The sequence below is a fragment of the Diceros bicornis genome, chromosome 17, assembly GCF_020826845.1.
Source record: "Diceros bicornis minor isolate mBicDic1 chromosome 17, mDicBic1.mat.cur, whole genome shotgun sequence".
In the NCBI taxonomy this organism is placed as follows: Eukaryota; Metazoa; Chordata; class Mammalia; order Perissodactyla; family Rhinocerotidae; genus Diceros; species Diceros bicornis.
In genome coordinates, this window is record NC_080756.1 from 36,808,778 (window position 1) to 36,832,844 (window position 24,067).

At 36.5% G+C, this 24,067-nt stretch overlaps 1 protein-coding gene across 3 annotated transcripts in view; it reads right to left on the bottom strand.

Moving 5' to 3' along the window:
* The window catches only part of RASSF8 (Ras association domain family member 8), a 126,934-nt gene that overhangs the window by 14,597 nt on the left and 88,270 nt on the right, over positions 1-24,067 (bottom strand). For all 3 annotated transcript variants that reach the window (XM_058558628.1, XM_058558629.1, XM_058558630.1), the window contains exon 2: positions 3,296-3,501. In XM_058558628.1, coding sequence (XP_058414611.1) covers positions 3,296-3,398 — 103 coding nt within the window. In that variant the 5' untranslated portion in view covers positions 3,399-3,501. The remainder of the gene's footprint in view (positions 1-3,295; positions 3,502-24,067) is intronic.

The following is a 24,067-nucleotide window of genomic DNA, read 5'->3' on the forward strand; positions in this document are numbered from 1 at the left end:
GCCACATTTAAATTTTAATTAAAAATTCATTTCCTCAATTATACTAGCCACATTTCAGGTACTCAATAGCTACAAGTGGCTGGTGGCTACCATCCTGGACAGCACAGATATAGAACATTTCTATCCTTGCAGAAAGTTCTACTGGGCAGCACTGTCCTAGAAACTATGTTTTATTGAGTACCTACTTTAGGCAAAGCAATGGTGTACGAAAGATAAATGAGCAGGACACCTACTTTGGAGAGACTTTCAGAGAAGAGAAAGAAGTGTTAACAGATACTAAAACTAGAGTTCTGTATAAAATGTGCCTGAAAACTGATTTTCTTGGGCAAACTATATGAAACACAGCTTCTTAGGAAGAGTCCCTTCCACCTTGGGCCCCAGCCCCAGTCAATTTGTTTTTGTCTTGTAATGATAATTACAGAATTAAATGCTAGTTCTGGCCTCAGGTGAAGGAGATAGGGGAACAAGATCATAAGAAGTGGGAACAGGGAAAAATTCTGAATCTTAATACTTTAAATGACACCAGGCACCAAAGCAGTGTGCATCAGAAAACCTTCCCCTCAGTCTCCTTGATTTCGTCCTCCTCTTTTCCTCTCTAATCTTCTGTTAGCTGTACTTTACAGTCTAAGCTACTTGAAGGCAGAAATACATTCTTTTCATATTTTGGTTTAGGATACTGTAAAAGCAAATGCATTTTCTTAACTATAACTTGTGACAGATGATCTGTCAATGGCTTTCTGTTTCATATACAGATTTGAGAAGCAGTTTGAACTCTGAAGTAATGGTATTTCTGAGATAGTTTATGGGAGAAATAAGGTAGAATATTTAAAACTAGGAACATTTCAGAAAGCCTGGGATGTGCAGTGACCAAACACACCGTGCATTCTTGCTGGGCAGTTTAACCTCTTCATGCCAATTAAGTGTTTCAATCACGATTTCACTTTCAGTTATTCTCTCTCTTATAATGTGAGAATGTGTTCTATTTCCACCACCTAAATACAACCTGTCCAGGAAGTCAAAGATCAGAGTAGAAAGTATTTCTTTTTATACATTAGATACACTCAACATCTTTTATCAAATTATGTCCTGTCTTTAGCTCTTTTCTAATTTGATTCGACTGATGTAGTAGCACTGAGTCAGGAAATGTTAGCTGTCACATATTTGCAGACTGCCAACTTGTGTACATATTTTTATATTTTGATGGTTTCCTGAAAATAATTTTAGCTAATCAGGAAAACTCAACATTCCCTAATCAAGCATATATATATATGTCCCCCATGAGGAAAATATGTGGACTTAAACCCAAGAAACTAGTCTACAAGTTGCTTCACTATATATTTGTTAGAACCTCTGTAGTTTTGCTCAGTCAGTCCACACTCTAGTAAGAGTATAGCTAAACTTCTACTGTGTTAAGCCATAGAAATTCTGGGGTTATTTGTTACAGCAGAAATTTTCCCTAATTAATAAACTCTCTGTTATTTCTTACAGTAGAAATAAGGTCAAAATACTATAAAATTTTCATTTAGCGTTTAGGTTCTGAATACCAATAATTATCATTACAAGAGAGATAAATATTTAAGTATGTATCAGAAGCATATTGAATTTGATGCTGAGAAAATCTTAAGGCACAATAAAAGCAAGGATCAACAGCCCTCGGCTGGTAGCTGAGTCATCTCTTAGATGAATTCCGAATTCAATGAAGTATGTATGATACAGAAAAAGAGTTGTTTAGCTAAGTTTGGAGAAATATCATAAAACACCTGTGTTCAAGTTGTCAATTTTTCAAAACAGGTCTGGACTGAGTGATTGAGGAAGGAAAAATGGGAAATAGATTCAGTTAAAACTTCTGTTTAGCTTGTTCACAAGCAAGCACACTCTTAGTCCAAATGGATTAACACATATCTGGTACATCTGAGATTTTCCCCCTGAAATTCTCGGTAGAAAATGTGGTTATATGGACAGACGCAGCCTGCTGCACTCCTCAACTAACTCGACCTTTGTAAAAACTACTCATTGTTTATTGTTTGTTTTATCAAAGCCCATGGCTTGAGTCTCAAATATAACACTGTTAGGTTTGACACCTGCTAATCGTAGTTTTCGTTAAGGAGAAAAAAACAAAAAAAGCTGAATATTTTAATTCAAATAAATTCTGTGAGACTTTTAAAAGGGACAATTACTAAATAAGTTGGCTGCAAAAAATATGAAGTAAAATTAAATGCCTTAATTTCCCCCTCTTTAATAATTAAACTTAAGTCCATAAATATAATATTAGTCTCAAACGCAAGAAAACTTCACTGGATGCGAAAGCCTAGGATTTTCAGCATTATTTTATTATATGAGAGTGCTATATAGTATTTAAGGAAAAATCAAAGGATGTCAGAATTAAAGACAGCCTCCATCTTTGTACAGGGTCGCCAACCTCTAACAGTGCATCTGCTACGACACAGGTGGCACAATCACCTCTATAAAATGCTCAGGTGCCACGGTGACTTGTTTTAATCCTGAGCTAACCTGACATGCTTCCAATACAAACTAGCATGACATAAAATAAACTCTTGATAAGGAGCTCACAGACAAAGAGGCCCTGAGCACCTAGCATTGTGCTGAACACACACCTTCCTTTAATACATGTTTGCTAAATGATGGATTTAAGATGCAAATATAAACTTTAACCCACATTACTGGCTTTACTGATGTAGGTGTTTATGCCTTCATCATGTTCCAAAAGGATCTAAAGCAATAAAAACAAATAAAATGATCAAGATAAACTGAGAGTGAATAAGAAGAAAGGCTGCAATAGGGTAGGTGAATAGGATGGAGCTAGTCAGCACATACTTGACAATTTCATCTTCACTGTATAAGAAGATTAAAAAAGTACACATGACCTTTTTTAATGGAGAACAATGTTATTTAATTCGTTGCATTTTCTTTTCTAAAAGTATTCAGAATAAACGGTAAATAGGAATTTTCCTAATGAGGGGCCTGGGAACTAGGAATCTATGTTTTGGCTCAAGAAAACATCTTTAGTTCCAGAAATCATTGTTTGGGATAAACAACAGAAGAGAAGACAGTGCAGACTCTAGACTCAAGATCAGTAAAATCAGGGGGAGCCAGAGAACAGTGCCTTCACAGATTTACCTAAGCAAGGGCCAGAGTGATAGGAAAGTGTGCCTGTGGGATGTATCATGGAAGCAAATGAACAACAGTCACTAGAGATCTGTGTTTAAAACAAGCAAGCAAACAGCAACAGGAAGCATAAACCGCTTTATCTCAGACACCTAGAGGGCTCACTTACCTATCGCTTGAGCTAAGGCTATTACAACCTCCTGGCAAGTTGTGACTTCGGTGACCCCACACACAATCCTCTGAACTCCATCCACCCATACTTTAAGTTCCATGGTGCACCAGCCAGTCACCCAAGGGCCCTGAGACTGGTCATCAAGGTGTCAGGTCATGTCTCTGGCTACGGAAACATGGAGAAGGCAGAGTCTGTGTAGTCAGCTGAAAAGAGGAAAAAACATTTTTAATAAAATGAATCTTAATACTCCTCCTAGGAAGTAAATACTACACAAAACAAATTTTAATATGTCATAATCCTACTACCATTAATAAGCATGTGCTTACTTATTTTCCAGAACTGAGTTCAGAGCATGAATGCAACTCTAGCCACCTATCATGACACTGTTTCACATTACTACCATTTTCATAATTATAATTTTAATCATAAAGTCAGTCTCTATTGGGTAAAGAAACCCTTATTTACTTGACCAAGCCCTACTGCTCAATATATAAGCTGTTTCTTTAAAAAAAAAATTATTTCATTAGGATCATTTCTGAGGTTGAAAATAAAGAAAAAGTTTGCCATTCTAAGAATCATCAATAATTGCACCAGTTTCCACAGCCTTGCCGCATCTGTAAAGGAATCTTCATAATCCTTGCATTCCTTTGTTGAATATGTCCCTTGCCTCCCTCTCTCCCCAAAGGACCGAGAGTGTTGTCTTCACCCTGAAACTCCAACTCCAATTGCAGTGTAAGGCACAGGTGTGCAGAAAATGTTAGTTAAGGAAATGAGTTCCTTTGATGGCTGACAACTTCTGCATGTATGAACTGCTTGTTCTTTTCTCATTATTTGACCAGGGTTTGATAATTTTCTTAAATTATAAGTCATTCTAATAATATAAACCTTACCCTTCTGTTATATTGCTGTGCTTCCCCCATGTTTGGTTTTTTGTTTAGCTGCACTATATGCCAAGCAGAAATTTCTACATTCTTATATAGTCAGACCAAATGCCTTGATTTCTTCCATTGATTAGAATGTTATTATTAGCCTGCTAAAAATAAATTACACACAATTCTTTTTCCTGTGAGTTTTTAAAATCTCAACTCTTCCTGTGTTAAATCTTTAATCAATTTGTGATTTGTTTGTCCATTGTGCTGTGATCTTCTTATTTCTTTGTTTAAAAAAAAGAATGTTAAAGTTTATGAGATGCATTAATTTAATTAAAAAGAACAATTAAATTTGTTTAAAGGTTTACAATGGAACTGGTGTTCAGGATTAACGACTTATTAAAAAGCTTATTTAAAAAACACTAAAAATTTTTCTTGTAAAATAGAATTTACTACAAACAGTAACTTAGTCCTAGTACAATCTCTTAAAAGACCTAAGACAGTTCTAGGCCATTTGGTCACCTGGGTAGATGAGTCAGAACACATGTAAGGTGAAGGAGAATAAACCTAAGTACCTTCTCCAGAGAAGGTACAAAAATACTTTTTGTCATCCTGAAAATAAGAGAAAGGACTGATTGTTAATTTCCCAGTGTGCTGCTTCAGCTCTCTGCCTATGCTGCAGCTCCACGGTGGTTTCATTAAACCCCCTATATGACCAGAGAAAGGGCCACTTGCCTCTGAAAAGCTGATTCCCATAACTATGTTCCTCAGTTATGAAGTCCTGTGAGATGTAAAAGTTTCTGGGGGAAAAAAGGGTTCCAGGAAAGTACCTCAACATAATAAAGGCCATATATGACAAACCTACAGCCAACATCATTCTCAATGGGGAAAAACTGAAAGCTATTCCTCTGAGAACAGGAATAAGACAAGGGTGCCCACTGTCACCACTCTTTTTCAACATAGTACTGGAAGTTTTAACCAGAGCAATTAGGCAAGAAAAAAAAATAAAAGGCATCCAAATTGGAAAGGAAGAAGGAAAACTCTGTCTGCAGATGACATGATTCCATATATAGAAAACCCTAAAGAATCCACCAAAAAACTATTAGAAATAATTAAACAACTACAGCAATATTGCAGGGTACAAAATCAACTTACAAAAATCAGTTGCATTTCTATACACTAATAATGAACTAACAGAAAGAGAAGTCAAGAATACAATCCCATTGGGGCCGGCCCGGTGGCGCAGGCGGTTAAGTGCGCGCGCTCCGCTGCGGCGGCCCGGGGTTCGCTGGTTCGGATCCCAGGCGCGCACCGACGCACTGCTTGGTAAGCCATGCTGTGGCGGCGTCCCATATAAAGTGGAGGAAGATAGGCACCGATGTTAGCCCAGGGCCGTCTTCCTCAGCAAAAAAAGGAGGAGGATTGGCGGATGTTAGCTCAGGGCTGATCTCCTCACAAAAAAAAAAAAAAAAAAAAAAAAAAAAAAAAAAGAATACAATCCCATTTACAACTGCAACAAAAAGAATAAAATACCTAGGAATAAATTTAACCAAGGCAGTGAAAGACCTATACACTGAAAATTATAAGACATTTATTGAAAGAAATCAAAGGAGACATAAACAAATGGAAAGATATTCCAGGCTCATGGATTGGAAGAATAAGCATAGTTAAAGCAATCTACCTAAAGCAAAAGCAATCTACAGAGTCAATGCAATCCCAATCAGAATCCCCATAACATTCTTCATGAAAATAGAACAAAGAATCCTAAACTTTATATGGAACAATGAAAGACCCCAAATAGCCAAAACAATCTTGAGAAAAAAGAACAAAGTTGGAGGTTTAACACTCTGAATTCAAATTATACTACAAAGCTATAGTAATCAAAACAAAATAGTACTGGCAAAAAAACAGACACACAGATCAATGGAACAGAATTGAGAGTCTAGAAATAAACTCACACATCTATAGACAGCTAATCTTTGACAAAGGAGCCAAGAACATACAATGGAGAAAGGAAAGTCTCTTCAATAAATGGTGCTGAGAAAACTGGACAGCCACATGCAAAAGAATGAAAGTAGACCCTTATCTTACACCATACACAAAAATTAATTAAAATGGATTAAAGACTTGAATGTAAGACCTGAAACCATAAAACTTCTAGAAGAAAATATAGGCAGAACACTCTCTGACATCAGTCTTAGCAGTATCTTTTTGAATACCACATCTCCTCAGGCATAGGAAACAAAAGAAAAATAAACAAATGGGACTACATTACACTAAAAAGCTTCTGCAAGGCAAAGGAAACCATGAACAAAATGAAAAGACAACCCACCAACTGGGAGAAAATATTTGCAAATCATATATCTGACAAGTGGTTAATTTCCAAAATATATAAAGAACTCATACAACTCAACAACAAAAAACAAACAACCCAATCAAAAAATGGGCAAAAGGATAGGAACAGACATTCTTCCAAAGAAGATATACAGAAGGCCAACAAGGCACGTGAAAAGAGGTTCAACATCACTACTCATTAGGGAAATAGAAATCAAAACTACAATGAGATATCACCTCACAGCCATCAGAATGGCTATAATTAACAAGACAAGTGTTAGAGAGGATGTAGAGAAAAGGGAACCCTCATACACTGCTGGTGGGAATGCCACTACGGAAAACAGTATGGAGAGTTCTCAAAAAATCAAAAATAGAAATACTATATGATCCAGCAATACTGGGTATTTATCCAAAGAACATGAAATCAACAATTAGAAGAGATTTATCCATCCTTATGTTCATCGCAGCATTATTCACAACAGCCAATATGTAGAAGCAACCCAAGTGCCCATGAACAGAAGAATGGAAAAAGAAAATGTGGTATATATATACAATGGACTACTACTCAGCCATAAAAAAGACAAAATCGTGCCATTTGCAACAACATGGATGGACCTTCAGGGTATTATGTTTAGTGAAATAAGCCAGACAGAGAAAGACAAACATCATATGATTTCACGCATATGTGGAAGATAAACAAACACATGGATAAGGAGAACAGATTATTGGTTACCAGAGGGGAAGGGGGTAGGGGGAGGCAAACAAGGGGGAGGATGAACGAGGTAAAGGGGCACATATATATGGTGATGGATAAAAACTAGACTATTGGTGGTGCACATGATGCAGTCTATACAGAAACTGAAATATAATAATGTACACCTGAAATTTACAAAATGTTATAAGCCAATATGACCTCAATAAAATAATTAAATTTAAAAAATAAGTTTCTGAGGGAAAAAAGGGTTCCAAAGGCTAAGAAATGGAAGAAATTCAGTAAATAAAGTTATACAAGTTCCTTTACAGTTAGACTTCTCTGAGCATTTAATAGGCTGGGGAGCTCTCCAAATTTCAAATAGGAGGTTTATATGCTGTCCTCAATCCATTTAGAGAAGATTTAAGGAAAGGAAACAGAAGAGTTCTGCTTTAAAACAAAATTTGTTTCCTTCTCCGCTAGGCACTCTATTTACTAAAAATAGAATTGTGTATTATTTTCTTGGGATAAAATTAAGATTAAAAAATGGTCAAACATTAATATGTTGTGTTAAATTAATATATTAAAATTAAAGTATCTTATCAAAATAAAAAAAACTCAGCTGAATTAAAATCTATTTAATACCTAGTCCCTTATTTTTCATTAAAAGATCTTAAATTTGGGAAACTTAACAAGAAAGACAGCAGATCTCATTAAATGTCTCCCTCCCCCCAAAGAAACTTGTCATTTAAAAGAAACTTGTGAGGCTCTTTTTTAAGTACTGTAAGGTTTTAGCACACCACCACATATTTTCCTATCTGAATTATCACTGTTTCACTCAAACTTTGAATCATTAAGAGAATACAAATGAACATAAAACATATCTACATCTGTTGAAAAACACTTTGTGGGAAAACACTGAGCATCATACTGCTTAGTCAATATAAACTTGCAGGGCATTTATCCTCTTGATCAGAGACTTCCCACCATGGCTCATCAGAGAAGACCAGTGTCTCCGTTTTCGTTTTAACAGGACTGATAATATCTCTCAAACTGAATCCTTAAGGAGGGTAGGAAATGTCCTGATGGATCAGATCAATGAACCACATGGTCCAAAATTTTATTTCTAGGCGGGCCACCATTTTTAGCATCTGGCTTCTGTCAAGTTCGGGCTGTCCTGACAATCATCCCTAGCTTCCCTAAAAATCGTGGTGCTATGGAGAGTCATTGGAAGAATCTGTCTCTCTGTCTTCCCAGCAGAAGCCCCTAGTACTCCCTTCTAGGAGCTGCAACCTTGTTCTTTCCTTCGTACCCTCCAGAGTCCCTCTCCTACAGCTCTGTTCCCAGCCCCAGAACTAGACTAGAGGGGAAGAAGGAAGTCCTACACTGTAGGTATATGTGGTGAGTTGGTCTTCATTGGAACTAAGGATTCAGGAAGCAAAAGGGCTTCGGCATCTCAGAATTTGGAATAAACTTTTCCATGGAAACAGTGATGTAGGTAGAAGTAAGGTTCTACTGCAAGGGTATTAATATCCTTCAGTTATTGTTTTCATTTTGAGGTCTATATTCAAGTCACTATTATTTTAATAATTTTTACAATAAATAACTAGGCTTATTAATAACATGCTACTAGGGAACAAGTATTCCTTAGCTAAGAACCATTTGTTATTTTAAAAGCCTATTGGAATTAAGCATCTGCATTTGTGGAGACATATTCCCCCAAGACCAGAGCTTTAATAAAGCAATTACAGTCAATCCTCGTTATTCGTGGATTCCTTATTTGTGAATTCACCCACTTGCTAAAATTTATTTATAACCCTAAATCAATATTTGTGGCCCTTGCATGGTCATTTGCAGACACGTATACAGCAGTGAAAAATTCGAGTTGCCTGACGCACACGTTCCCAGCTGAGGCCTCTGCCTTCTTGTTTCAGCTCTCATACCGCCAACAAGCGTCCCTTTCTCCGTCTGTTTAGTGCCATATTTGTGCACTGTGTTTTCCAAAGCATTGTGCTGAAGTGCTGTCTAGCGTTCCTAAGTGCAAGAAGGCTATGATGTGACTTATGGACAAAAATATGCGTTGTTACAGAAGTTTCATTCAGGCGTGAGTTATGGTGCTGTTGGTTGTGAGTTCAATGTTAACGAATCAACAATATATACTAAATAAGGTGTCTTTCAACAGAAAAATACATAAAACAAGGTGGTATTGATCAGTTGATGAAACTGTTGTGACCAAAGGCTGTCATGAATAACAAGAATTGACTGCACACTTTTAAATGGTATAACTTCCTTGTGACGGCAACCATCAAGCTGCTGAGCAAATTCCATTACTCCCTGGACACTAGACACAAGCATACAGGTGGCTTACCGCCAATTTTCACTCTCTTTCATTCCTAGTTTTGCTCAAGATCTGAAGTTATTGCATATCTCATTCTTTGTAAAAACAGTAAACAGATAAACTGGGTTATAATAAAATCTTCACAATCAGACTACTTACTTTAATTAAATCCAGTACTGATGCTAGCCACTAGTTCTTTTGGCATCAGAGAAAGAGATTCAGCAAATGAACACAGTATATTCTGAACAGTACTTATTAGAACTACTAATAATCGGGTATTAAAATTCTCCTTTCTATAGAAAACTGGTAAAAAAATAAAAACTAAAGGGAGTTGAGATTACCTCATGTTAAAACTAATTGGATGTGGGAATTAAATGAAGTTATGTAGAACAACTGTTACTGACTAAAAAAACTTAACTTTTTAATGTTCAAATGATTACTGAGGTAAGGAAAGAATGTCTATAGGTACCCGAGGAGATGGGAAAGGAACCCGGAGAACATGACAGGATGAAGCACAACGTGGGAGACAGCGGAGGTGAGAGAGTGAAAACACATTAGGAAGGAAGGGAGGGCTCAGGAAACAGCGCTTGGTAGATACACGTCACAGTTTCTGGAAAACGGCCTCAGAAACCAGTCACAGATCACCTGCCCCTGAACTGCAGTGGTCAGGTGATGCAAATTTACGACTCGCTGGTTCTGTATTTTGGAAACCCAGTTAAATGTAAGTTGCTTTTAGCAAACTCATTATTTTACTATAATGCAGATCTGCAAATGGTGTCACAGAAAGTAGGTTATAAAAAGGTACACAGTATTAAAAGTGAGTGCTAAGGAAGATGACCTTAGCAATATAAATAAGCTCCTCCCAAAATGAATTCTTGAGAACAGTAGTCCCGTGAGATGCACCACAGGGAAATAAGGTTGCAGAGTTCAACAATTTTGGGAAACATTTCATAACACATGTCTCTGGGAGACAATGCACAGCAAGATAATGGTTCTGATACCCCACAGAAGAGAAAATGGTTAAATTTTGTTAAACTTACTCAGTGACTTAGCATGGGGGGAACGGGGAGTGGAAAAGGGGCACAGTGCCTATAAAATATCCCACTGAACTACAGGATATAAGTTACCAACTTTTGGAAAATATGCCTATATATAAAATAAGATTTCTGCCAGCCGTTTAATGTATTTTGAGGCACCTAGAAGTGGTGATGGATACACTGTTCCAAGTTTTACTTGTAGGAACAATATAGAACAAATGAGGAAATTTAATAGAACTCTAGCTTTTCTCTTTCTCTATATGAAAAGTCTTCATTGCCATGATTATGCCATCTCTTCTAAAGATGAGTTTTGTATGTTTCTTTTTAGAGACCCGTCCAAATCATGTGATTTTTTTCTTTGATAGTATGCTTTCAAAAGTTTACAATGCTAAGCAATCTCCGTATATTATTAAATCCAACAAACCCATGCTTTTCCCTCTACTATTCATCATGCTCAAGTCACAGCATTCAAACACATGCAATGATTTAACATTTCCCAAGTATTTCATGCTCAAGTGACCATCCTGCAATTATGGCAAGGAATGGCATAAGGACTTACTATCTGCTAAGCACGGTGTTATCATGTATCATGTCTCATTTACTCCTCACAACACATTCTAAAGATGAGAAAAATGAGTCTCAGAGAGCTTAAATAACTAACTCTCCTAAGGTCATAAACCTAGTAATTTAGGGACATAGATTCAAAACTGGGATGAATAAAGAAACTAAAGAATGAATAAGGCAGGCTTCTCCAGAAGGATTCGCTGTACCCAAACAAATGGTTGTAAAATGCCCTAAGTTACACTAAGAAATCTCATCCATCATCTCCTGGAAATTTATTTCTATCAATAAACAACGATCAGACAACATGTACAAACTTGCCATTCCAGGAGAAAGAAAGGAGGTAAACCAACTGAGTCATGCTAGGAAACTAAAGTTTTAATTTAGACAACCTATGATAAATAAACGCACATGCCAGCAAAATGAGTGCCTGATGGTCAGGTTTATTTTTCAGCACCAACAAATTATTCCTCCAGTTTCGGAAAATTACATCCAGATTTATTTTTAATAAAGAGTCCTAAGTAAAATTTGTTTGCATGTTTGTGATAATTTTAACTCTTGCCTTAAATGCAAGGCAAAGCTTCTTAGAGATTTCAGGCATTTTCTTTAAGTTCACACCATTAAAAACTACTTTCTGGAATAAGCCATTTTTTCCCAAAGGAACACGGATTCACGCACCGAGGTTCAATCCTGAGTCTACTACTTACTGGGTGACTTCTGTCAAGATGCATAACTTTTCAAGTGGCATTTGTGAGAAATGAAATGTCTTTTTTTTTTTTAATGTACCTAGTGCAGGGTTTGGCACAAAGTATGAATTCAACAAAAGTTAGTTCTGTGTATAGAAATGAAAATTATAACTCCTAAACACTAGGAACTTTAAAAAAATCAATAGAAAAGGAAAAATCAATAGAAGAGGAAAATTCTGGAAATACTATTATTATTTTAATAAGAGCATCTAAAAATAAAGACATTTTAGGTGTCTTTATAAAGACACCTAAATAAAGACATGGTGTAATAACACCATGTACCTAAGACAAGTGAACACTCTCAAAGTTTTTAAATGGAGATTAGAAATGATAATCAGGATTAGCATCCATATTAAAAAATTTCAGTTGCATCTAGTATAAATATGATATGAATCAAGTTAAAGTTATTGGTATGAAAATACTGATCCTTCTATTAAGAACTACGTTTTTTCTAAAAAGAAATAGACTTTTAAAGTGAATATAACTAGTAACTTTAGTTTTTTATTTAGCATCAAATTCAGTGCTACAAGAGCCATTACTTTCAGTTGTTTCTTATTCAAAGCCCATCTCCAGATAGCTCACTGACAATTATATTTTTCTAAATCATGTATAATATTAAATCCATATCTACGACTTTGAAATGGAGACTTCTCCTATATCCACCCAGAGGTGTTAACTAACAGTTTACAAAACAGTTTCAAAAACCTTTTGGGAATGCAATACTTTGCCAGGATGGTACTTATTTCTGGACTAACAATTTGGGTAATTTTTTTGACTTGTCAATTAAACCTCTGGCCAGAAATACAGATTTCTATGTAATAATTATAATTTTAAAAAAAGCAAAATCTTTACAATTACCCATTTTAGAAAATAGAGAGCTGTGTTTCCAATAACCAAGGCTAGTCTCAAAAGTAAGCTCCGCTTCAAAATAATTCCTTTTACCAGTCTAATATACTGATACCACCAAAAAGTCATTTCTTCCCTATTCCCCTCAAAATGATTACCATGTGTAAAATCATTCTAATATCCCATGGAAACACAAAGATGTTTATAGATTGAATTCTTCTTTGACTTCTAGCTGACAGAATACTAATAAAGCAAGTGTTTTGCTTGCGAATGGAAGCCTGGAACATCATACCCTGAAAAGGGTGACAGGAGAAGAAACATGGAGACAGGCCAGAGATCCATGGGTGTCATGAAACAACGGCCACTTGGTGGGTATGAAGGGATGTCATAAAAGTGATGGAAACAAACTAAAATCAACACACAGAAACATATAATTTAGTCTAGGTCAAGGCCTCCAATGGACCCTATAGCCCCCACTGGAAGCCATTTCCTAATGGTCGCAATCTCTCTAGTGGTAGTAGCCCTGAGTCCACTTTAACTGGAATGCCACCATTCTACACAAATGCCACCAATCTCAGCATATGCATCTTTCTTCTTTTCTTCTTTCCTTTCTACCATTCCAGCCTTGCCATAGTCTTCCCAAGTCACAAGCCTGCCAACAACACACAAAAATACATTTGGCTCAGGGCCGGCCCTGTGGCTTAGCAGTTAAGTGCGTGCGCTCCGCTACTGGTGGTCCGGGTTCAGATCCCGGGCGCGCACCGACGCACCACTTCTCCAGCCATGCTGAGGCTGCGTCCCACGTACAGCAACTAGAAGGATGTGCAACTATGACATACAACTATCTACTGGGGCTTTGGGGGAAAAAAGGAGGATTGGCGATAGATGTTAGCTCAGAGCCAGTCTTCCTCAGCAAAAAGAGGAGGATTAGCATGGATGTTAGCTCAGGGCTGATCTTCCTCACACACAAAAAAAATACATTTGGCTCTACTTGGTGTAAGTTCTAAGGAAGCTGTGGACTCCTCATACCTAGAGATGTCAGAGAGGGATGGGCACATGATGGCACTTTCTCCAGACATGTAAAGGTTACCCATTTCATAGAGTTCACCGAAACCAAATGGGTAAGATATCTTGCCTTTCAGAGCTAGCAACCCACTGGCTATCAACTAGTACGATCGTTTCACTGAACATAGAAAACTGAGGCCTGGCCAAATCATAGCACTTGATCAAGGTCACATGGATAGATGTTGGCCAATCTTTGGAATAGCATTAATTTAGATTATTCTGAAAACTGAAATTAGATGATTAAGCTTTAGATTTATTGAAATAAATTAAGTGCAGTATAGAAGATGCTGAGAAAGTTTCTCTTGTAAAGAACTCCAGTTAAAACAGACCATAAAATGGGGATTACCACTGATATAAGAATATCAGCATGAAAAAACTACGTGTGGTCTGTTCTTGCTAATTTTCTTCAATGTTTATGGAAGGTGGAACAGTAGGGGACCTTACAACTTGATTTTACTGGCACAAAATCTCTTAAGTAAAAAAAAAAATAAGTAATATACCCTTGGGTTCCATTTCTTGCTGCAGTATTATAAAAAAAGAATATAGAAAACCATCTCTTTTGCAATTTTATCTTCTGTTAGGGTCCCAGTCTACTTTGTGGACTTTCAGAGATAGATGGAGGCATGTGTGCAGTGCCAAGTGTTGTGATGATTTAACTCCTGTTAGAGCTCTCAGGACTGGTATAAGAGACCACACTCTCCAAGTCTTATGTGAAAAACTCGGAATTCTGGCATCAATTAAATCATGCTTTTTACTACATGTGCTATTTCGTGGCTCTCTTTCCCAATCATTAGAAAACTGGCAGTGAACAATAATGCTATAATGTACTTCTGAAAAAAAATTATTGAAAACTTGGTGATATTTTAAAAGATAGATTTAAGTACAAACAGATTTGTGATATTCCTCCTTGAGCAGATACACTTTGGTACCTTCATTGTAAACCAACCATTGAAATGAAAACATGTCTTTGTTACTGAATCTAGCAACACCAATAAGAATAATAAATAGCTAACACTTACTGAACTCTTACTATGTGACAGATGCAAAGCTAACTATTTTAAATATACACTATTTTCTTTAATCCTTTCAATACCCATCTGTATCTCTATGTGACATGAATTCTTATGAAACAAATGAGGAAAGTGAGGTCTAGAAAAATCAGTAACTCATCCGGAGTCACTCAGCCAGCAAGTGGTAGATCCAAATCTGATGATGCTCATAAGTACTAAAAAGTTACTCATATTTACGAGATAAAGTTATTTATTAGTAAAGTTTGCCAGAAGATCTGCCATCACCAGTCCTTGCTCAGGAAAGAAAGTAATCAAGTAGATGTGACCATGCGAGCTATAAATTCCAATACTACTGAGCTGAATGATATACTTAGCCTAATTATTGCCACAAAACTGAAGAAGAAGCAAAGAGCTGGTGGTCAATAATCAAATTGGATTTAATAAAGAATATATGACTCTGAGGTTCTTGCTGGAAACTGCTCCTCCCAGTCTCCTTTGCTCAGTAAAGCAGGAATTGAGCTTGGGTATGAATCCAAATGTTATCAGACCCCCAGCATCCATGTCCTTTCCACTACAACAAGTTGTTTGCAAGGCAGAATCATTTTTCTTCTCCACACCGGAATAGATATGAGCTACTTCCTTCATGATTTTTATCCATTTGAGTGATGGCAAATTATGTTCAATACTTTATAGTCACCATTCAGGTATAAAGGATCTATTTCCTAAATTTAGTATTTACGACATCTGCAATGAAATACACCATTTTACTTAATAGGGGATAATAATAAATTTATTTTTTATCCATGAAGCCAAGGTCACTATAGACTTCTCATTCATAATATTTTAAATATTGAGCCCAATACTTCTGACAAATAAGCCCATTTTTATAGTTATAATGAAGTACGTACAAAAACTTCGTTTTGACTTATGGCTAGAATGGTGACTTCAAATAGCTAAACTTTATATGTCAAAACATGTTCCTTTGCAGATATATACTTCTAAGCTAAATTAGTAAGTAAAAATTTCAAAGCCAAAATAAAATAATTTTGAGAGGAAAGAGTAATACATAAATATATATAATTAAGGAAAATTTGAGTGCCTGACTCTTGGATCAAAGTGGTTGCCAGACTTTAAACCACTTATTTCAATTTTAAGATTTAATTAACACAGTATATAAAGCTGAAAATTTTATTACTATACTTATTCAGTTGATAAAGTATTAAATGCTTTAAGAGTATGGAAGACAGAAATTATATTTGGCAAAACTAAAAATGCATGATCCCTAATTATCTTTGTCAAACCAAAAATATTTCAGTTCATAGAAAATAAAAAAAGCATCCATTCAAACAATTTGGAAAGGTAGTTTTCCCTTAATCTTTAAGAGTCAAGAATAATTTTGCTTATTCTACTTAGTTCCTGAAGAAAATCTAAGTCAATTAAATAATTAAATCCTTAGATGACGTGCAAAAATAGGTGCATCTTTCGACGATATCTTAAAGTGAAAGGTATTTTTCATTGTAGTAAAATTTTAATAAAGAGGTTAATTATTCAATGCAACAAAACAAATAATGCTATTGTTCCAAACTGTCACATTTTATTCTTCACACTATCTTTAGTTGTCACTCTCTTTAAAGAGATCCTATGTGCTGCTCTGAAATTAGCTGGGGAAGTTTTGGGCTTCAAATAATCTAGGAAGTGTCGCACTGTTTTGTGGGCATTCAGTATTACTGATGATAGATGCTAAGTTTGAGATGTGTACTGTGAAACTGCAGGGCAAAAGAACTGATATTTATTGTAAATATTATCAGTGATGCTGACTAAAGTGGTACTCTACTTGGCAATATTCTAATTATAGAATTGGGCTTAGGCCTAGTCCCTGCTCTTTACTGAAACTACAGCGCCAGGTGAAGATGGCTGTGACTTGTCAATCAGCAGTCAGATTGAATGAGGGAAGCTATACACCTAATCTAGAGCCCATGAATAAATATAAATGGCTCAACTGTAGGGTACAGCTACTGAAGCAATTAACTGCTTAAAATCCCAACACACTTTCCAAATTAAACTGCTTGCGTAAGGGGGAAAAAACCCCTAGCTTTTGCTATGTATAAATAAATTTATTTGCATTTTATTAGAATATCTGATTTCCACAATGTGTTTATAGTTCATCAAGTCCTACATTTTCAGAGCAGAGAGCACAGCTCAAGCATTGCTAATCCAGCAGTTATCCTGGCAAAGCTTGCTTGCAGGAGAAGTATCACCCCAGGGACTGAAATGGGTCAAAAGAAAATGGCCAAGGATTACTCCAGTGGTCGCGAAAATCTCCCATGCCTCACTAAGTTGCAACGTGGGAGGAAAGCAGCAGCAAGGTAGTAAGTCACTATTTAGATAGAAGGGGCTGGGAATGGTATTGGCAGAGTGTACAAGCCTAGCAGTTCAGAAAACTGGATTTTTAAAGAAACATTTCAATTGAAATATAACATACTACACAAAAATTCAGAAATCTTAAGTGTGATGAATTTTCACAAAGCAACACACCCGTCTAATCATTTCCAAGATCGAGAGGAACCCTTCTCCTAGTCCTGACCCCCTCCCGGAAAGGTAACCATTATTGTGACCTGTATCATCACTGACTAGATTCGCCTGTTTCTGAATTTTGTACAAATGGACTAGATTGTATGAAGTTGTGTCTGGTTTCTTTAGCGTAACAGTGTGTTTGCTGAGCTTCATCCATGTTGCTGTGCATAGCAGTAGTTCATTCTTTCTCACTGCAGTAGAGATTTCCATTGTATAAATACACCACAATTTATTCATCTATCTACTGTGGATGGACATTTGGGTTGTTCCAGTTTTTGGTTATTACAAATAATGCTGCTTTGAACACTTGTAGCTGGGAGTGGAATTGCTGCATTCTGCAACTGCCTGCTAACTGATGCCCCTGCCTTCCCATCCTGCCTCTCCCCTTGCACGTCCATTTTATATATTATTGCTAGAGAAAATCTTTCTTAAATACAAATTTGGTTCCACGCTCCTGCTCAGAATCCTGCAATGGCTTTCCACTGCCTTCAGGACAATATCTAAACTTCTCACACGCCCCTATGTACTACCTCTTGATCATCTTGCAACTCTCCCCGTTTCCTATAAACCTTACGCCAGGACACTTCAGTTCTTTGAAAATACTCTCTTAAGCATCTCTGCACTGCATATGCTGCTCTCTCTCCTTGGAAAATGCTTCTGATTCTTGTACATCTTTCAAACTCACTTTAGCCTCCTTCCAGGCATCTTTCCGCAATCTTTTGGTCCCTCTTCTGATCTGGAGGTGGCCACTCTGCCCTGTGCTTCCAAAGCACTGGGTTTTTGGTTTATCATGGCAACTCTCAAATTCCTTATCTGCTTAACTCCTCTGATGCCCATACTACCTCCTGAACCCCTCAGCACAGTGGCTAACACACAGTGGGTGTACCATATGTGTTTGTTGCATAACACAGATGCTAACTGCATGGGACAGAAACTGACAGTTTACATTTAACTGGGAAAAAAGCACAGTACTAATGAGAAAGTGTCAGTGTGAACCCAGACGTGACAAAATTGACATTCAAGTATTTTGAGCCCAGCCCTGCAGTACTGATTTAAGCTCCTGAAATAAACCTTAAATCTTACTATTAATGATGCTACTGTGAACATTACACCACATGGTAAAATTGTATTTTTATTTTTTGAGGAAGATTGACCTTGTGCTAATATCTGTTGCCAATCTTCCTCCTTTACTTTTTTCCTCCCCAAAGCCCCAGTACATAGTTGTATATCATAGTCGTAGAGTTATAGCTCTTCTATGTGGGACACTGCCTCAGCGTGGCTTGATGAGCAGTGAGTAGGTCCATGCCCAGGATCCGAACCGGGGAACCCTGGGCCGCTGAAGCAGAACACACCAACTTAACTGCTGTGCCACTGGGCTGGCCCCATAAAATTCTTAAACATATCCCAAGATAGTATCTAAAGAAAGAATACTATTGTTTTAATCTACAATTTGTGGTTTCCATGTAATCTTAAATAAAACATTTAATTGAAATAATTTTATGGATATTAATTTTTAAATACTCAGTGAAAGGAAATGTGCAAGTAAATCATACTTATGAAGGAGCAGATAGAATAATAACTGCAAAAAATAATGTCTAATGTTGTTTAGAAATGGAAAAAAAAATCAATGTAGTGTAAAATTCTCCTGACAAAGCTCTTTCTCAACAACTCATCACTTAAGCCAAGCCTCTCCCTCCCTAAAAACAAATTAATCAAAATAGGCCCAATGTCACCAGTCAAAAAGAAAGACATGTTCCACCCTACAAACTCAGAGGGTTTTAATAAAAAGAATGTAAGGAATCTAATGAAATCAAAACAAAGGAATTGATAAAGTAAACAGCACAGACTTCTCAAGCCATCTTCAGATTCTGGTTTATAATTACCTATCTGAATAACTTGTCTAAGATTATGAAGACAAACAGAGCCATAGATAGATCTGTGGCTAATATTCTCTTCCATTTCATAGCTCGGGAATACACAGAGGGAACGCAACATATGCTCTTTTCCCAAGCGTTCCTTCAAATACGTTATTTGTTTTCTCAGTCAACAAGTTCTTAAATTGCTATATTTAGCTCATTTAGGTGAGGAAAAGATAAACTAACCTTTTTTGATTTATAACTATGTTATCTTAGAAAAATAATTAAATTAAACAGATACCTCATTTCATTTTTAAAAACTAGGCTCTAAAAGTTCCAAAACATTTTTAATAACTAGAAATTCATTTTCTCAGTATGATTCTGCCATAAGTAAAGTTATTAAGTTTTGGATATTTTGAATTTGTAAGAGCAATAAATACTTCTGTAGAGCTATCCAGCAAAATCAGAAATCTGCATCTAGAGCTGAGAAGACACATCAAAGTATCAGAGAGGTGACATAAAGCTATAAAACTCACTCAAGTATATTCTATTCCCTTAAATAGTATCTCTTTAGCATTATTGTACAAATTTACATCAGGCTGTCCTGTGCTTCCATTTTAAGACTGACCTAAGACTTACGATTTAGTATTTTAAAGTAGGGGTATATGTGAGTGTATATATAAATATGTGTGTGTGTATGTGTGTACAGATGTATACCAATGAACCCACACACACACACACACACACACACACACCCTCTCTCTCTCTCTCTCCCCGCTTCCTTAACCAAAGTTTAAACTAGAAATCAGGCTTCTCTTCTTCCTAACTGCTAATCTTGTGAAGACAGTGCATGCTCACTAAATTAATGATAACTGTTCAAGTTACAAAACCATCAACGTCAAAGCCGGGAGATCTATGCATTTCTGATGGCCTGAATTTCCACAAATCCATAATGATATTAATCCAAGGAAGTAAGGAGTACAGAGTTCTAAGGAACTAACTAACCAATGAAACACTCTAAAAGCTGTATATATAAAAGCTAATGTAAGGGGCTGGCCCGGTGGCGTAGTGGTTAGGTTCACATACTCTGCTTCGGTGGTGGCCCAGGGTTCCCGGGCTTGGATCCCGGGCTTGGTCCTACATACTGCTCGTCAAGCCATCCTGTAGTGGCAACCCACATACAAAACAGAGTAAGAGTGGCACAGATGTTAGCTCAGGAACAATCTTACCTTCCTCACCAAAAAAAAAAAAAAAAAAAAAAAGCTAATGTAAGAAATCCTCAAAATCTCCTGGCTTGTGTTTCAATGTGATGGATGGATGACAACATATTCAGGGGAAAAGAGATTAAATAAATTAGTAAATTGTAAACTATGAAAAAAAAATCACATAAAAACCATGCAAATCATGATCTAACAAACTGAAATAAAATATTCATGTCAGTTCTATATCAATATATTCAGTGCTCAGAAAACAACAAAAAGTCTCAATCCAATAAAGAGTCAGCAGTTACCTTACTAATAAAATGGGAATCAAAGATGCAAGGCCTAAGGAATTGACTGCTGAGGAGGTGGAGTGAGGGAGGGGCATTAAGGAGGTTTCAGCATTGTAGCATGGGATAGATGTTTTCCCAGTCAAGAAGTGTCTGTCTATAGCAAGTCAACTGAAGCACTAGTAGAAAAATAAACGAACTCTCTTTGGAAGTTTTTCCACCACTCAAAATTTACCAAGTAGAGGCAAAACGACTAAGAGAATGAAGTTGCTAATTTTTTTGATTCAAATCCAAGGAACCAATTATTTGTGCTTAGCTATTGAACCAAAAATCTTATGTTAAGAGATAAACAATGTCCTAATTTGCTTTTTTAAAATCAAGAAGACTAATACATTTAGAGTTATGATTCAACAACTAAAAAAGCAAAAACAATGAGATTACCAAAAACAAACAAAAAAAGCCACCGTTTAAATGAATCTAACACTCAGATAAATTTGTGGAGAGAGTGAGCCAAGTCAAGAAAATGCAATTCTGATTTAATTTTAAATGCATGATGTGATTCACACGCTCTTTGTTCATCACAGTATTACCCAGTGCCAGACTTTCAGCAACACGTGTAGTTATACATTAAAAAAATATATATTATTTTTCTTTCTATAGTTATTTATTATATCTAGGCAAATCAATTGATTTCTCTAAATCAGACCATTAGTTATACTTCTATCTAAATAAATCAACTCAAGAACTAAATAACAAGTAAAAGCAAAAGTCATCCCTCAACTCCCAGGTCATAGGCTGATTCCTTCAAAAGTAACAGGGCAAGACCACTGACATGAAAATCATACTATTAGAAAAATCAGTGGAAGATGACATGGAAATCATCAATTACTAGTACTGTTAATGCATCATGAAGTTTTACACAATGGGCAACAGGTTATAGCATGAGAATCATTATAACTCTTGAGATAACCCTTTCTATTTTTTAGCCTGAAAAATTCAAATAGTGTTAACAACTGTTAGATAATTTATAAAGTCAGGCAAAGCAGTTATCGTTATCAAAGCAGTTATCATCATCATTTTGTAACACCCCCTCCCACCACCACCACCATCAAAAACAAAACAAAACAAAACACCAAACAGCTGAGGTTAACTGCTCTGTTCAAGAGTTAAGGTAAAAGAACTAGGTGAAGAACTTAGGTCTCTAGTCTTCAGTCCTCCAGCACCCAGCCTCAACAGGAGTCTACCATTGAAATTAGGACTCTACCTACTCAGACTCCGCATGATCTCCCAGATTTATCACAAGGGAACTATAAGCAGCAGCCAAACAAAGGCCACCTTCCACTTGCCTAAGCAAAACCAAGGAACGGAGACTGTCCTATCTACTTAGCAAAGCTAATTCTTCTGAGGATGCCATGAAAGTCACCTTAAGAATTGACCTGAGTTCGAACCCTGAGCAGTATGCTAAATTTCATGAGAGGAGGAGCCTCAGAGAAACCTACAGCCTTGGATCATGTCCCCTGCCCAATCACAAGGAACACCCATGATGTCCCTCCCAGTTCTATGATTCTAATGCTTCACATTGTGAGTGCCATTAAAATAGTTAAAAAAAAAAAAGGCAACTCAAAAACAAACTTTAAGAATATAAACATTTTCTAGGAGAATAAGGAAAAAAGTCCTACAATTATGTGGGAAGAATAAATATCTGTGAATGTTCCACAAAGCTCTAAGTAGAAAAGACTGACACAGACTTGAGTGAGAGGAAGGATTTGTCTTTGAAAACAAAGGAGTAATTTATCAGGCCAATAAATTCATTGTGAAGACACTAAAGTCAAATTAAATAAAACCAACGAGAGACAAAGCAATGTCCTAGTTTTGTGCACTGGGAGCTAAGGCTTCACTGAGCACTAATTATATCTGGTTGGAAACGAAGCAAATTAAATATGTTCCCTTTTAAATGGTGTTTTTAAAAAAAAAAAAAAAAAAAAAGAACATTTTAAAGAACAAAGCATTTTGAATTATTTTCCCAAATTAATCTTGGGAATTAAAGAGTAGGTTATACAAGTAACTTTTTTTTTATTTTTTTTAATGTGTCCTGGGTAATAACGATGAAGGTGTACGTTGAAGATACTTTTAAAAGCCAAATATCTAGTTCTGCGGTTTTGGGCTTTCCAACATGCCTCAGAAGGTCATGTTCTAAATGCAAAGTATAAAAACACAGAAGTAAGTATGCAGGATCTGGGATGCTCATAATCAATTGAGAATGTAAAATACTTTGAGGAAACTGTCAAAACCACATATTTTAGCTTATTTATCTTTGTGGTCTTCACTGTATTTTTCTACTTCTAGCGAATTCTATTTCCAAAGGGACTGAGGATGTTCTCCTTTGAGAGATGGATCTTGAAACAAAGCTTCATTTGAAGAATAAAGGTATAAAACAGTAGGGAAAACATTATTCAGAGAGCAAACTATTTTATTACAGTGGCATTAGTTCATCCAAAGCTCCTATACCATGTACAATCCTTACACCAAATCCATAAGTTTACAGACGATCAAATGATAACTGATAGTAGAGGCACGTACAGGGTAGAAAGACAAGACACCAAGGAGGAAGTGAGATCCTAAGTATATACACATCACAGGCACTTAAGCTCAGTCCAAGAATTGAGCTGGGCTTAGTTTAATACACATCTGCTTCTCTCTCTCTCTCTCTCTCTTAAAAACTTGAAATCATTTCACATTCATGCTGGCTCGGGCATTATTTTCCTTTAGTCTCTGACTCTTGGGAAGCAAGCATGTTGTGGTTACCTTTAGGGGCAGCTCTTGGTTTCAGGATATAGTCACTTCTCTGAAGCTCTTTCTCCTGCATCGCATTTCCTTATCTCTTTAGTGCATGTGTGAACGTGTGCGTGCATGCACATACACATCCCCCCTACAAAATGTAGAGGGGGCCACTGAAGTAGTCATGGAGGTCCACCAGCCATACAAAGGCTGTCCATGCTATGAAATAAATTTGCTTTTGAAAACAATTGCCTAAATTTACTGCACTAAGCAGTAAATAATTATAAACTCTACCTTATTTCTAAAAATGTCCCCCAAAAGTATACAAAATACAAAAACTATACAAAATAACTTATATGAAATCTTAAATGTATTTTTAAAGAGTTCACTTTTTAAAGAGCATACCAAAGAGGGTAAGGAGTGAGGGTTGGCAGTGGCAGTGATCCAAAATTTCCGGAACAAGGTGATAATGAAAGGAAGATTGGCTTTAGGACTCTTAGTTTTACTATTGTTTCTAAATTCTCTACAGACAATGCACCTTATTGCCTACACCAGGGCAACCGCTTCCTACTGCC